Source organism: Zingiber officinale, chromosome 11B (genome assembly GCF_018446385.1).
Source record: "Zingiber officinale cultivar Zhangliang chromosome 11B, Zo_v1.1, whole genome shotgun sequence".
NCBI classification, from domain to species: domain Eukaryota; kingdom Viridiplantae; phylum Streptophyta; class Magnoliopsida; order Zingiberales; family Zingiberaceae; genus Zingiber; species Zingiber officinale.
In genome coordinates, this window is record NC_056007.1 from 88,593,183 (window position 1) to 88,607,674 (window position 14,492).

At 43.4% G+C, this 14,492-nt stretch overlaps 1 protein-coding gene and 1 pseudogene across 1 annotated transcript; both read left to right on the forward strand.

Annotated features, from left to right (window-relative positions):
- Positions 1 to 10,027: 10,027 nt before the first annotated feature.
- LOC122035459 lies at positions 10,028 to 10,204 on the forward strand (annotated as a pseudogene).
- Positions 10,205 to 10,870: 666 nt separating this feature from the next.
- On the forward strand, positions 10,871 to 14,278 carry LOC122034887 (EEF1A lysine methyltransferase 4-like). Its single transcript, XM_042594247.1, has 9 exons — positions 10,871 to 11,172; positions 12,000 to 12,113; positions 12,270 to 12,338; positions 12,463 to 12,482; positions 12,549 to 12,601; positions 12,685 to 12,715; positions 12,794 to 12,872; positions 13,640 to 13,773; positions 13,867 to 14,278. Exons 1-9 carry the CDS (start codon positions 10,983 to 10,985, stop codon positions 13,879 to 13,881), a joined length of 705 nt encoding a protein of 234 aa, XP_042450181.1. The 5' UTR covers positions 10,871 to 10,982; the 3' UTR covers positions 13,882 to 14,278.
- The last annotated feature ends 214 nt before the right edge of the window (positions 14,279 to 14,492 follow it).

The window sequence follows — 14,492 nt, forward strand, 5'->3', positions numbered from 1 at the left end:
TTTTGTATATATGCTAGTCGCCTATGTCCTTGTAATGCAGGAAGCAAAAAGATAAAAACGCATTGAGCATTATCCGTCGAACGGCCTACTGCGTGAAGACCCTGTGCCGTTCGGCCGGGCGTATAATTATACGAGCCAAAGGCTCGAAGGCGAAGACCCCGTGCCGTTCAGTCGGGCATATAAATTACACGAAGTCAAAGGCTCGATGGTAAAGACCCCGTACCGTTCGGGCGGGGTGTATATTATTCGAAGCAAGATCGAGGTCAAAGATCCCGCGCCGTTCGGCCGGGAGTATGTTAGCCGAGTCGGAGGCTCAATGACGAAGACCCTAGGCCGTTCGGGAGTATATAATGAGAATTAGCCTTAATAGGCCGTCGAGTTCCGACGTTAAATATCGAGAGACGAGCCGACGTCTATAAACGTTCGAGCGGAAGGTCGTCGAGCTCCGACGTTAAATATCGAGAGACGAGCCGACGTCTATAAATCATCCGAGCGGAAGACCGTCGAGCTCCGACGTTAAATATCAAGAGACGAGCCGGCGTCTATAAACATCCGAGGTGAAAACTGTCGAGCTCCGACGTTAAATATCGAGAGACGAGCCGGCGTCTATAAATGTCCGAGCGGAAGACCGTCGAGCTCCGACGTTAAAGATCGAGAGACGAGCCGGCGTCTATAAACGTCCGAGCGGAAGACCGTCGAGTTCCGACGTCGATATCGTACGACCGACTCTACGTTCCGCTCGGCTCAAGGCCCAAAGGTCTAGTCGGCTTATAAGCGGCCGGCGGAAGACCGTCGAGCTCCGGCGTTAAATATCGAGAGCGGCGCCAGCGTCCGAGCGGAAGAGCGTCGAGCTCCGACGTTAAATATCGAGAGACGAGCCGGCGTCTATAAACGTCCGAGCGGAATACCATCGAGCTCCGACGTTAAATATCGAGAGACGAGCCGACGTCTATAAACGTCCGAGCGGATGACCGTTGAGCTCCGACGTTAAATATCGAGAGACGAGCCGGCGTCTATAAACGTCCGAGCGGAAGACCGTCGAGCTCCGACGTTAAATATCGAGAGACGAGCCGGCGTCTATAAACGTCCGAGCGGAAGAGCGTCGAGCTCCGACGTTAAATATCGAGAGACGAGCCGGCGTCTATAAACGTCCGAGCGGAATACCATCGAGCTCCGACGTTAAATATCGAGAGACGAGCCGACGTCTATAAACGTCCGAGCGGATGACCGTTGAGCTCCGACGTTAAATATCGAGAGACGAGCCGGCGTCTATAAATCATCCGAGCAGAAGATGCCCATAAAAGGGATGCAGTTGCCCCAGAAACTCGCTTCAATATTGTTAGCGCATCTCTATGGTCCGCTCGGCCCAGCACTCAAGGGTACTTGTCGGGATCTAGCGAGCAATTTCTGCGATCAGAGCTTAATATTAAGCAGTCGAAATGTTACATATTTAGCCGAGCGGAAGGGCGAGAAGACAACATATTCACTAGCAAAGAGACAATACGTGAAAGAAAAACATTGCATTAAAATTAGAACTCAAGGCCGAGCGGCCTAAGTACAAAAAAGGTCATTTTTTGGCCTAGCGACCCAACTACACCTACAGACGTCTACTCAATGAAATCATAGAGGTCCCTGGGAATGTTGCTCAGAAGCACCACTTGATCGCCGGCCGGAATATTAGTAGACTCCGGAAGAAGACCCTTAGACTTCAGATAAGTGGTGGTGGCGGTCATAGCCAAGTCGAAGGCTGTGTACATCCGCTCGCATATTTTCTCCGAGAATTCAGGCGAGCGGATGTAGCTCTGTCTTAAGGCAGCGAGGCGACTCGGCTCGGCATCTTAATATTCTTTGAAAGCCGCCTGGGAGCAAGTAAGGGCCTCATTCAGATTCTGAAGCTTGGACGCGTCGGCCGAGCGGTCCGCCTTCTCCCTGTCGAGCTGCTCTGTCAACTCCTTTATCTTCAGCTCCAGGCCCCGAGCCTCCACGTTCTTTTTCTCCAGATCGGAGATAGCCGTATTTTTCCGAGTGGTGGCCAAAGTTATTTTTGTGTCGAGCGACTTGACTTGTCGCTTGGACTCGGCCAAGGCATGGGCCTGATCGGCCGTCTTTTTTTGCTCGGCAGCCAACAAAGCTTGAGCTTTCTTCAGCTCCTTTTGCAGCTCGGCATACGAAGGGCCCTGAGAGTCAGACGGACCGCTAGCTGCCTTCAGCTGCCTTAACTCCTCGTCCACCATGGCTAGGCGGTTGGAGACTACGATCTCCTCCACCCATCTCTGGCAAAAGAAAATTGTTAGCAGCCGATCGAAAAAATGCAGGCAGAACTTCAGAGAAAACGATCTTACCCCCGTAGCCTCCTGCATGTGGCTATTGACCAGGTTGCGGAGGGGGATCAGCGCGACGCGCTCCCAAGCGTCGGCCCACATCTCGGCTAGGCGCCCCTTCAAAGTGATGGTGTGCTCGGGCACGGTCGGGCGGTCGGCCTCGGGCAGCAACTCTTCAGTCGGGAGATGAAGAGAGACTCGTATAGTGCGGCCGTGGCCGGGGATCGTCCGACCGGCGGTTGGAAGGGGATCAGAAGCCGGCGCAGAAAACTGGAATGAATGGTTGAACGTTGGACGGAATGACGAGCGGGCGGAAGGGTGCTCACCGGAGTAGCCTCGATTGGAGCAGTCGGCTCATCCCATTCAGAAGGCGTCCGGTCGGACGAAATGGCTTCGACCTCTGGCGCCTTGCCCCGAGCAGTCGTAGTGACCCGCTCGGATGGTTGGACCGCGGAGGTAGCCGACCGAAGGGGAGTCTCCACTCGGTGTCGCTTTTGTACAGGTGGCTCTCCCTCCCGAGAGGAACCTTCTTCGAGGACAGTTGGTTCCCCAGTGGGAGTGGCTACGCTCGCCACGTGCTGTTGAGAAGCCGGAACAGTTGACTCAGCCTGAGTCCCGCTTTCTCCTTCATGGGATCCGACCGGCTGGATACCGAGCGCTTCCATTTCTTTGGCCGCCGCCGCTTCCAGAGCCGCCGCCTTTCTCTTCAAAATGTCGGCCATCACCGAATCCATGACGATGTCCGCTGCAAAGGAAAAAAAAGAAATCAGTTAGCAATCAAAGCAAATACCAAAGTAAAATTCTTACCGAATCCGGTCGGAAGAGGAGTCCGTATGGGACTCAGACCGAAGATGTACATCACTCCTTCGTGAAGGAGCTTATTGATGTCAAGGCGCAGACCGGCTAGCATATTTGCAGCATGGAGATAGTCCGGTCGAGTCTTGAATTTCTTCATCTCGGGAGTGGGGGATAGGCTGACCTGCCACTGGGTCGGGAAGTTGGCCCGATCGGGCATTCGGATGTAGAAAAAATAATCCTTCCAATGTTTATTGGAAGAGGGTAGTTTGTTGAAAAAGACTAAGCCGGACCGAGCTTGGAACATGAAGGTGCCCGACTCAGCTTGTTTGGGGTAATAAAAATAAAAGAAGACCTCCGGTCGGAGGGGGATGTTGTGAATCTTGAACAAAACAACAACACCGCAAAGGAGACGAAAGGTGTTGGGTACCAGACTGCCGAGCGGCACACCGAAAAAATTACAAACATCTATGATGAACGGATGTACAGGGAAACGCAGACCGGCGGTAAACTGGTCGCGGAAGACACAGAAAGCTCCGCGCGGCGGCCTATGCGGCCGAGTGGAAGGACCGGCTAAACGAATTTCGAAATCATCTGGGATTTCAAAATTGTCTGTCAGAATATCGAAGTCCCGCTGTTCGAATCGGGAATGCATGGTAGTGTACCATGGACCGAGGGGCTGTTCTTCGGGATGGGAAGAACTAGCCATGAGTCGATCGGGAGGAGTCAAAAAGGCAAAAAGGCAGGAGAAAAATAACAGACAACGAAAAGAAGTTTCAAGGATTGGAACTAGGGAAAGAAATGCGGATGAGACACAGGAAATGAGGAAGAAAAGTTATAAAACCTTACAGAGAGGAAAGGGATCAAGGAAGGGGCGCCGGAGAGCGTCGGAGAACAGAGACGGTATCGCCGAAGCTCTAAGCGCTGGGGACAGGGGTTGAAATCGCGGAGGCAAGTGAGGGGAATGGGAGAGAGCGAAGATTTTATATGGCGGAGGCCGGGCGGCCTCCGCCGTTGGATCCAGGTCACGGGAGTCAAAGTGCACATCGCGTCGTCCATTTCGAACCGTCTCGATCCCATCAAAGCACCACACCGCCGCCGCCGTACGATGACGACAGTTGGCCACGTGGCGTTTGGTCATTCGATGCATTTAATGAGCGCATGCTCAGCCTTAATGCCGAAGATTGGCACGGGTTACGAGTAGATCCGAGGAAGGTTACTGTTGACCAACCTTAAAGGCCATCCCTGCGGGAAGCCGATCGGAGGAGGAGTGCCTGAAGATGCCGCCCGGCTAGGCTACTAGTCCAGTCAGTCGGACTAATCGCCTCCTTCGACTGAACATGAAGGGGAGGCAAGTGATCCGGCGGTAAGGATGGGGGACCCCTTCGAGGGGAGTCAATGACACGCAGAGGTTAAAACTCAAGGGCAGTATGAGGTTTGGCCGATCGGATAAGGGGCGGGTCAACCGGCCGAACGGGTCAGAACAGAATCAAAGACAACTCGATGGGGAGTAAGCCATCAGGTAGCACTGCTAACAGTCTCCACAAAGCACGTGAGTAAGAATCTCCCCAAGTAAACCACCGCATACGTCCGGCTGGATGTTTCGGAAGCCGGCCGGCTGGACTCTCTCCAGGGAGTAAGGGCAAAAGGACAAATGACATCTTTTTCTGACAGCGGGTATGGTCCACATGTAGGCCATACTACAAATCTTATGACGGGGTTCCGCTGTCCCATCGAGGACAGGCTTGGACTGTAGCAGTATGGGTCAGGTAAGCTCACTGACAAGTCCTTACTGGGGTATGGGCCGCTGACACGTGTACACCTCGGTAGGTGTACACTCGCTTCTCCGCTGCCCTATATAAAGGCCCTCACCCTTCGCCGGAGGTACGCGTTTAACATCTTTGGAGCCACTTTTTTCATCTGCTTGCCTGACTTGAGCGTCGGAGGGTCGCCGCCGGGAACCCCTTCCCGGCCCGACTTCTGTGCAGGTTCGCCGGAGGTTCGTGCAACCAGTCGAAAATCCACGTCAGCCACCGGAGAGCGCCACGTGCCCAGCGTCCGTTGATTCAACATTCGGATATTTCGCTTTCAAAACTTTCCTATTTTTAGATTTTTAAATATATTTTTAGCCTTAGACTAGCTCAAAATCCTTAGAAAGCATGTACCTATAGGACTAGTTTTGAGCATCTCACCAAAACCCTAGGCTTACCTTGCTTGTGTTTGACGAACATAGAAAGGGGTGAGATGTATAGACCACTTGCCTAAGACTTAAGATGCTTATTTCAGTGCATCGATATAAGTCTGGGCGTTAAATACAAAATATACATTAATCAAGTTTTAGTTAAACTTAACTTGACTAACCAAGTGAAAGCTGCTATCTTCTGATAAGTCAGTCAGTAACAAACTGGTTAGACATTTGATTTAATGTCAGGTTCAGGGGGAGAAATAAAACTACTTCGATTTTTCAAACTTAATTTTGAAAACCAAACTTTTCAAGTATGTTAAACCATGTTTTTAAAACTAGTACTCGTGAACTTTGAAATTTGATTCTGGAAAAAGAATTTTACAAAATTATTTTGAAAACTCCTTTGTTTTAAAAATTACTCTACTTTGAATATTTTTAGCAAATACTTTCAAAATTTTATGTCAAGTTCAAGGGGAGGAATTAATTAAAATTTTCCCTTTATTTAAAAATATTTTAAATTTGTTTTTGAAAAATATTTTCTTAAAAATTTCTTAAACCTAGTTTTGAAAAACTAAGCTGTTTTACTTTTTATTGAAAATTGATTAGACTTAGTTTTTGAAAATTGAATTTAAAACTCTAGTTCTTAAAATTTGATTTTACTTAATTTTGACATTTTAATTTGAAAGTTAAAATTTTACAAAAATTAGTTTTGCTTTGTTATTTGATTTTGAAAACTTATGTTTGAAAACTTTAATTTTTAACTTTGACCTTAAAAAACTATACTTGGAAAATTAGCTATCTCTCAAACTTAGTTTTTGAATTTTGATTTTGAAAAATTATGTTTGAAAACTTAACTTTTACCTTAAAAACTATACTTGAAAAATTAGCTATCTTTCAAAATTACAAAGTTATAAATCAGTTATGTTTTGAGACTTAGTTTTTTTTTAAGATTTAAGAAATAAAAGCAAAATAATCTATGTTTTAAACTCCCCCAGATTAACTTTACATTATTTCATACTTTGTCTGAAATCTATGTGTATGCTTACTTAATCCATGCTTATTTTTGATGAATGCCAAAGGGGGAGGGTTAGGTGGTTAAGTTAGCTAAACCAATTTGAAAATACAAACTAACTTTAAAACCACATAAATGCATGTTGTTTCTTGCATATGTTTTCACTAACTTAACCAGGTTGTCATTCCATCAAAAAAGGGGGAGATTGTTGGTGCAGTTAGCACTAGCGATTTAACCCAGGTTTTGAAGAATGACAAATCAGGTTAAGTTAGTTTGTTGTTGTCTGACACTTTGATCAAGTGTGCAGGAGAAGTCCAGACAGGTCGACGGGCTGACCGGATGTCTGGCACGAAGCCCAGCTAGGTCGACGGGCTGACCGGATAGTTGGCACGAAGTCCAAGCGGGTCGACGGGCTGTGTAGTTGAGTCTGCAGACCTGACAATTGATGGGGAGACCTGGTGAGTTAAGAGACAAGTCAATTGACTGCAAGCGGTAAGTGAGGTAAGTCACTGGAGGGGAGTGACTGCGATGACGCGTTCCCGGGAAGGGAACATTAGGCGTCGATCCGACTTAGATCCATTTCGGATATCTAAGTCGAGATCGTGACTAGATTCCGGTCTCGAAAAGACGGAATCTAAGTCATACTCTTTTCTATTACATTGTTGAACTTTAACTGTGCTAACAAACTGTTTTACAGGATATATATTTACCTCGGACTAATCTATTTTGCAAGAGGAGTTCCTGGAAATAGGAGGTCCGGGCGCCCGGAGGTCCAGGCGCCCGGAGGTCCAGGCGCCCGGAGGTAAGTTTTATCCAAACTTACGCGTTGCCACGTGGAGCTTGCTGGTTGGACCTGCCACGTCCCACCAGGGCGCCCCGAGCCTCATATAAAAGAAGGGTCAGAGGGGAGCTTCAGAACAACAAAAAGAAAGTCTTCTACTGCTCTGCGCTCCAGCGACGCTCCGACAATACGCTTCTTTCCTCTTCTTTAATCCTTGTCGGTATTTTCTTTATTTTGCTAAGCATTCCTGTACTTTAAATTGTAATCATCTTTCGAACTGCTAGTGATTGGCCAACGAAAGTACTCACGGAGTACGGGCCTTCGAGTAGGAGTCGACACAGGCTTCGAACGAAGTAAAAAACACCGTGTTCAGTTTGTCTAAGTTTTTTATTATTCCGCTGCGCTTAACTCTTATTAACGCTGTTTTTTCTAATCGATATTCACCCCCGCCCTCTATCGATGTTTCACGATCCAACATATATGACCATGTTCAAATTAATCATTATGAGATATTGAGCTTATTTAATTGAGTGTGTCTACTTAGGAATCAAAAAACCTAAAAATTGATAAGGAGATGACACGGTCTATGCCTCATGGATCAATCTAGATATCAAGGATAGAATGATAAGTCGTACAAGATAATAGACACAAAAATGTTAGGTATAATCTCAATATTCTCATCACTTAGGTAGCAATGATGCATTGCTAGATGTCACTCATTACTTATGTATCTGGAATAGTGTTAGATACATTGCCAATGTTATGAGAGGCTATTGGGTCACACACAAATAACATATTGATTTGGAGATGTATTATAGGGTTAAGTTTAATCTGAATTAGACACATTGAGTTATACTCGAATGAATTCGGATTTTACTCATTGAGAAATGAGTTAGACTCATTAGTTTATTGAGTTAATGGTTAATCCAATATACTAAATCAAACCTATTAAGATTAATGAATATTAAAAGAGATTAATACATCATTAATCAAAAGGAAAATCAAAAGATAAAAACTTTTTGTATTCATTAGATGAGTACAAAAGCCATTTGTAAAAGTACCTTTAGGTGAAGTAACCTTTTTAGTAAAATAACCTTTTGGCGAAGTCACCTTTTTGGTAAATGTACCCTTTTGTGAAGTAACCTTATATATGAGAAGTAACGTTTTGGGTGATGGTGATATATTTTGGTTTTTGCTTCTTCTTCCTCTTCTTCTCTTGGCAAAAGAAACAACCTTAGGTAGTCACTAGCACGACAAAGGTTGTTTTTCTCTGAACCTGAGTTCGTACGACGAACGTGGAAACATGTTCGTATGGATACCGTAGAGGCGCGATCACTTGATCGTGCTGAGATCCAAGAGGATAAAGTTGCTATCAGGAGTTCATATTTACGCACCAAAGGTAACTATTTTATCTTGATAGAGTAGAAAAAAATGTATATATTGTATTCGCATGGATCTTTGGAGGGATTATTATTTTTCCACTGTGTTTATGTGTTGTTTTTTTGTAAAAGAAACCTACACCAGCCTACTCCGGTCGACTTATAGAACCGTCAGATTATCCTTGGGTGGCTCCTCGCTAGGGGACATAGTTGTCAGAGAATTTTAATAGTCTGTCAGAGTAACGGCTAGTCATCAGGGAATATTCCGATGCTCTACCCAAGGGGAGTTCATTGTGCACCTTTTATCATTCAACATTCCCTAACAATAGACATTCTTTGAGGCCTGATAATTGCGAAAATTATGAAAGATGCTATAAAAATGGAGGTCCTCTCCGTTGGTCAAGTACACTTACACGCTCATACACTCACATCTACTGTTCATCTTCTTCTTCTCGCACTTCTTTTCCATCGGGGTCCTGTTTCGACTTGAGCATTAGAATGTCTATGTCAATGACTTCTTTCTTGGTTTGTGGGCTCTAATGCTTCCGTGTGATCGATTTGCGTGTGCATAGGTACGTGATACCCTGAAGGACGGTCCTTCCTCTGCCCTGTGTGGAAGTTCGAGGTAGTCGTCGCACCTATGAGTCCTAATCTCAATGTCCTCTCCAAGTCAACATCCCAGCCACATCGCCGACCCTCCATCCGACTCAGCTTCCGGACAGGAACAAATTTTGCATCGTCTCAACCTTACGCTCGGTCGACTTCTTAGCCGATCGGACCTTCAGGGCTCAGTCCCCTCACTTCTCCTCGGCACCATCCCAGCCTTACGCCCGATAGGCTTCCTCGCTGGTCGGACCTTCAGGCTCAATTCCCTTACTTCTCTTAGGCACCATCTCAGCCTTATGTCCGGTCGATTTTTTAGCTAGTCAGGCCTCCAGGGTTCAACAGTCGCCTCCTGGGCATTGCTCCAGCCTACTCTCGGTCAGCTTATATAATGGTCAGATTATCCTCGGGTAGCTCCTCGCCAGGGGACAACGTTATTAGGGAATCTCAACTGTCTGTTAGTGTACTGGCTAGTCGTCAGGAAATATTTTGATGTTCTACCCAAGGGGAGTTCATCGTGCACTTTCTGTCATTCAACATTCCTTGACACCCAACATTCTCTGAGACCTAATAATTGTAGAAGTTATGAAAGACAATATAAAAAGATATGTCCTCTCCATTGGCCAGATACGCTCACACGCTCATACACTCTCATCTACTGTTCATCTTCTTCTTCCTGCACTTCTTTTCCACTGGGGTCTTATTCTGAGCCGAGCGTCGGATGACCCATGCTAGGGACCTCTTCCTTGATTTTTGGGCTCTAACACTCCCGTGTGATCGGTCTATGTGTGTGCAAGTTTGTGATACCCCCGAGGACGGTCCATCCTCTTCCCCGTGCGGAGGTTCTAGGTAGTTGGCGCACCTATGAATCCTAATCTCAAAGTCCTCTCCCAGTCAACATCTCATCTATATCGCTAGCCCTCCATCCGACTCAGCTCCCAGATAAGAATAATACATTTCTCGGCCTTTTGGCTAAGATCAAGTGTAATATATGTTCTTATCAGTTTAATATATGACATAAAAAATTAAATTAATTTTTTATAAGGGAGTCCATTACAATAGATTGCTTCTAGGGTTCTCAAGTGTCGTCTTTACGTTGCATTATTTCATGGATCTGACATACCCTTACCAAATCTAATTTATGGGTCTGGACATTAATTTACTTGTATTTATGTATTCTCTCTCTATATATATTAGCATTTCAACTATTAGTAGTAACTCTACATGGTAGTAATTACAATTCATAACTCTTATAATATTGACAGCATAAAATAGTTTATTTTTTATAAATACCTATCAGTATTATATGTAACAATTACTAAATCATAATTACTATAATTATATAGTTATAAGTAGATATAAACTCATACCTATTATAATTATATAATAATTATAAAATCATAACTTCTATAATTGTGTAATCAAAGCTGCAATAATTTTAAAAGTAAACTAAATAAAGATAAGATGACAATTTAATAATAAATAATTTTTTTTCGACTTTAGTGATCCTCTTTTAATTTTTTATCCTTTTAACTATGATGATAAAATACGCTTAGTTCACCTCCAGTGTCTCAATTAATCCGTTTCCCAGTCAACGAAGAGATACATTGCAATGGTAGAAGGGTTCGATTCACTCACAAAAATTGGGCTGGATTGATGTTAGACTGTCGATCTAGGCTCATCCGCGCTTTCCGCGGGCCGGGTCCATCTGTCGCGGACTCGGTTAAAACAGCAGGAAACCTCAATGAAAAAAAAACAATTGAAAAGGTTAAATTGGAAGTATATAATATTAAACACTACACGAGCTAAACAGCTGCCCGTGGGGCCGGTGTCTTGGGTCGTCGGACTCTCAAAGGAGCGCACGAGCGTGAGAGAGGAAGGAAGCTCCGCGAGGGACGATCGGAGGATGGCTCCAGGCGCTGCAGCGGCGGATACGTCGACGCATGCCTACGGCGAAGCGTCGTACTGGGACCAGAGGTACAGCAAAGACCGAGGCACCTTCGATTGGTACCAGAAATACCAAAGCCTCGGTCCGCTCTTCGATCTCTACCTCCGCCGCCACCATCGCCTCCTCCTCGTCGGATGTGGGAACTCAGGTCCTCTACCCCTCTTTCTTGTTTCTCTTTTAGGGTCAATTATTTATTCCTAGACAGCTCGATCTCTCATCTCCTAGATCACTCTTTCTCATGTTGCGGATCTTGCAATGGAAGAGGATAAAATGCTGGGTCTTAAACACATCAGAGCGATTTTTTTTTGTTTTTTTTTCCTTTGTATTTCGAATCTTGGCTCGGTATTGGTCTGGTATGCTTGAGTTCAAGTTGTTTTGAAAGGGAGAAATTTCCCTTCCTTATGCTTCATTTAATAGGTCTGGATCTGATCTGTGCGTAACCACTAACTACTCAAAATACGAACGCGGATTTGATCATATTCTAGTATTCTTCTTAAAATCATGGATGTAGACCTCAATGATGCGAAAGATTTAATCTTTAGCAAGGTCGGATGTATCGATATGTTTGGCATACACGTGCTCAAAAATCTTGATTTTGATCTGGTAAACAATTCAGATTTGATCACTGAATTGAGATCGACTATAACGTTATCTTGGCTAGTAGAGCTTCGGATTGCTCTTGATGTTTTTTCTTTAAAATTTTTTTGGCAAAGGACAATTGCTTTTGCTGTAAATTGGTTTTAGAGTTTAGTCACTGAGTTGTCTGTTAGGTTCACTGTTGGCACCACTTCTAAAAACACGATCAATTTGTTTTTGTTAAAGATTGCTAAAAAAAAAATTCCGTTCAATTAGTCTTCTTAGATCCCTCACCAATAACTGAAAAATTACTCTAGCTTATTTCATGGTTTATATGTATTTACAACATTACTTCTCGGCAATGATTTAGTTTATCTGAGATTGTTAAATTTCTAACAGTTCTTGGTGAAAGCATGGTTGATGATGGTTACCAAGATGTTGTCAACATTGATATATCATCTGTGGTGATAGAAGCTATGCAGGAAAAGTATTCTGATAGACCGAGGCTCAAATGTATCCTCTAGTATATAATAGCTATCTTCCTCTACTATTTCTAGCTGACAAGCATCTGGGCTTAATAAATTTTTTTAGTTCACATTGTGGTGTTTATTTCTCATTAGTTAGATAAGTAGTCATTCTCTGTGTGCTGCTTCTTAATTATATTCACAGATATCAAAATGGATGTACGAGAAATGAGTTCTTTTGAATCAAGTTCATTTGACGCTGTTATTGACAAAGGTATTCGTGCAATTATCACTTCATCATCAATTCTACTGCTTGTATTTCTTGAGTTTGTTTCAAGTATTGATAATATTTTCACAAATTAGTGCAAGGTTACATTTGAACTACTTTATAAATGCAGGAACTCTTGATTCTCTCATGGTAAGTGTACCCTGGCTCATGCTTGTCTGGTTTCACATATTAATAGTAGAAGATGTTGTCTTGTAGTGTGGACCTAATGCTACAGAAAATGCAACTAAGATGTTGAAGGAAGTTGGCAGGTAAACCTGTTCCCTAATTATATCAATAAATTTATCTACCAAATTTTCGTCATTTTGTGACATCCATATACAATATCTGTCAGGGTTCTCAATGACAAAGGAGTATACATTCTGGTATGCTAAATGGATTTTGCTCCATCTATGAAAGAAAGGAAGTAAATATTATGGCCAACTCTTTTATGTTTAATGCAGATCACCTATGGCGATCCAAGTTATCGATTGAATCTGTTAAGGGGTGTTGAACTTTGGAATATAAACATGCATGTAATAGGTCAGTGACTTTGTTTTTATTTGTTTCAGCTGTTGACTCTTAATTTGGTTTTCTAGTATGATTTGAAATGCACATATGAAAAGAAAAAAAAAAATCTAAATGAACAAATAGAAGGTTTAAAGTGAGTGGAATATGCCTCAATTCAATCTGGGATATATATCACGGTGGCAGCAATCCAAATGCGAGATTCTACTTGCATAAGAACTAAGATTCCTCTTGAGTTTCATGGGTTAACAGAATCTACTGATAAATCAAATATGACATTTCAGAATTAGGATGAGGTAAAAGTTTAGAAATCTAGGGCCATGGTTTTAGACCTCTGAATTAAGGGATCCGATGATAAGTGACTGTGGTAGTATCTAAGTCAGAGTCATGTGATACTCAGGATATCATATATTTTTCCTGAGTTCTGATCAAATTAAGTTTCCATCATCACCTAAGCTCCTAAAAATGCCAGCACTTCAGTTGAGAACACATTTGTCTAGCGAATGTATATTGCTGGTACTAGTTAATTGGCAGTTCATTCTCAAATTTGCCAAAGTTCATTTTCATCATCATCATATCTCTCCATATGGTGAATCATTGGGATCAACATCTAGGACCTTCTAAGATTTTGTGCAATTGTCACACCCAGATCTTTATCTCAACGTTTTATTTCTTATTTCTATTATCACTCTGTTAATCAGTACATTTGAGGCTCTATGTAGACGTATCAATTGTGTGAGAATTGATAATTGTTCCCCCACTGCCCCTCCTCTTCCTTCCAGATAGGACAGAGAAGACTCCAGGGCAGAAAGCTTGGGAATTGACCACTCCATTGCCATTGAATGAGGATGGTAGCTCGGTTTCTGCAGTTCTTGGTTCAAACCCTGAAGTCCATTACATATATGTCTGTATCAAGGTTAGATGTCTCTATCAAGTCCATTATTCATCACCTAGTTATATATATTTTTTGATTGTTTTCTTTGCGGTTTCAATTGGGCATTCTTTACAGGGTGAACGCCGATGAGCAAATCAACGTACACACAGATTCTAGAGGTAAAAGATCCCATGATTATGGACCTTGTACTACCACGACACTGCAGTGAAGGAAAGAATCAATTTATTCCATTTCTGTTCCCTGAAAGGACTTGAGCTGGATTTTCAAGTTAATTCTCGTGATGAAGTTTGTTGTACGTTTACTCTTCTCTTCTTATTGGTTTGTGTATGTCATCGTTTTTAAAGATATGAGAGGCTAGATTGGTACTCTTTCTTGTCACATCTTTCTGTTAGAGTTTGCTGAAATTAAACTGTGTGCATGGCGATGTCGCCTTTCTTTCGTTGAACATTCCTAATTCATTAAACAATGATATTGTTGCCCATTTTTGTTTGTAGTTCTTATAGTAATGCATGTTATTGCTGAGCCTCGTCTTCTCTCTCTCTCTCCCTTCCGAGATGATAAATAATGGTATATTTGTCACATGAAGTTGCGGATCGAATCTTAGAACTGTCAGGGTATAAATCTTCGGACCATGTACAACTCATCTCACTATCACTTATTCTTTCGACTGTCATAATTTATCGTCCTCATGATGATTTGAGGTCGGATGTGATGAGGACATTGAGGACGAGCGATTTATC

Excerpts from the sequence above, each read along its gene's own strand:
- LOC122034887 (XM_042594247.1), top strand. The coding sequence starts at position 10,983 with ATGGCTCCAGGCGCTGCAGCGGCGGATACGTCGACGCATGCCTACGGC. Across the intron at positions 12,114-12,269 it reads TGATAGACCGAGGCTCAAAT|ATATCAAAATGGATGTACGA; the intron begins GTATCCTCTAGT and ends TTATATTCACAG. Across the intron at positions 12,873-13,639 it reads TATAAACATGCATGTAATAG|ATAGGACAGAGAAGACTCCA; the intron begins GTCAGTGACTTT and ends TCTTCCTTCCAG.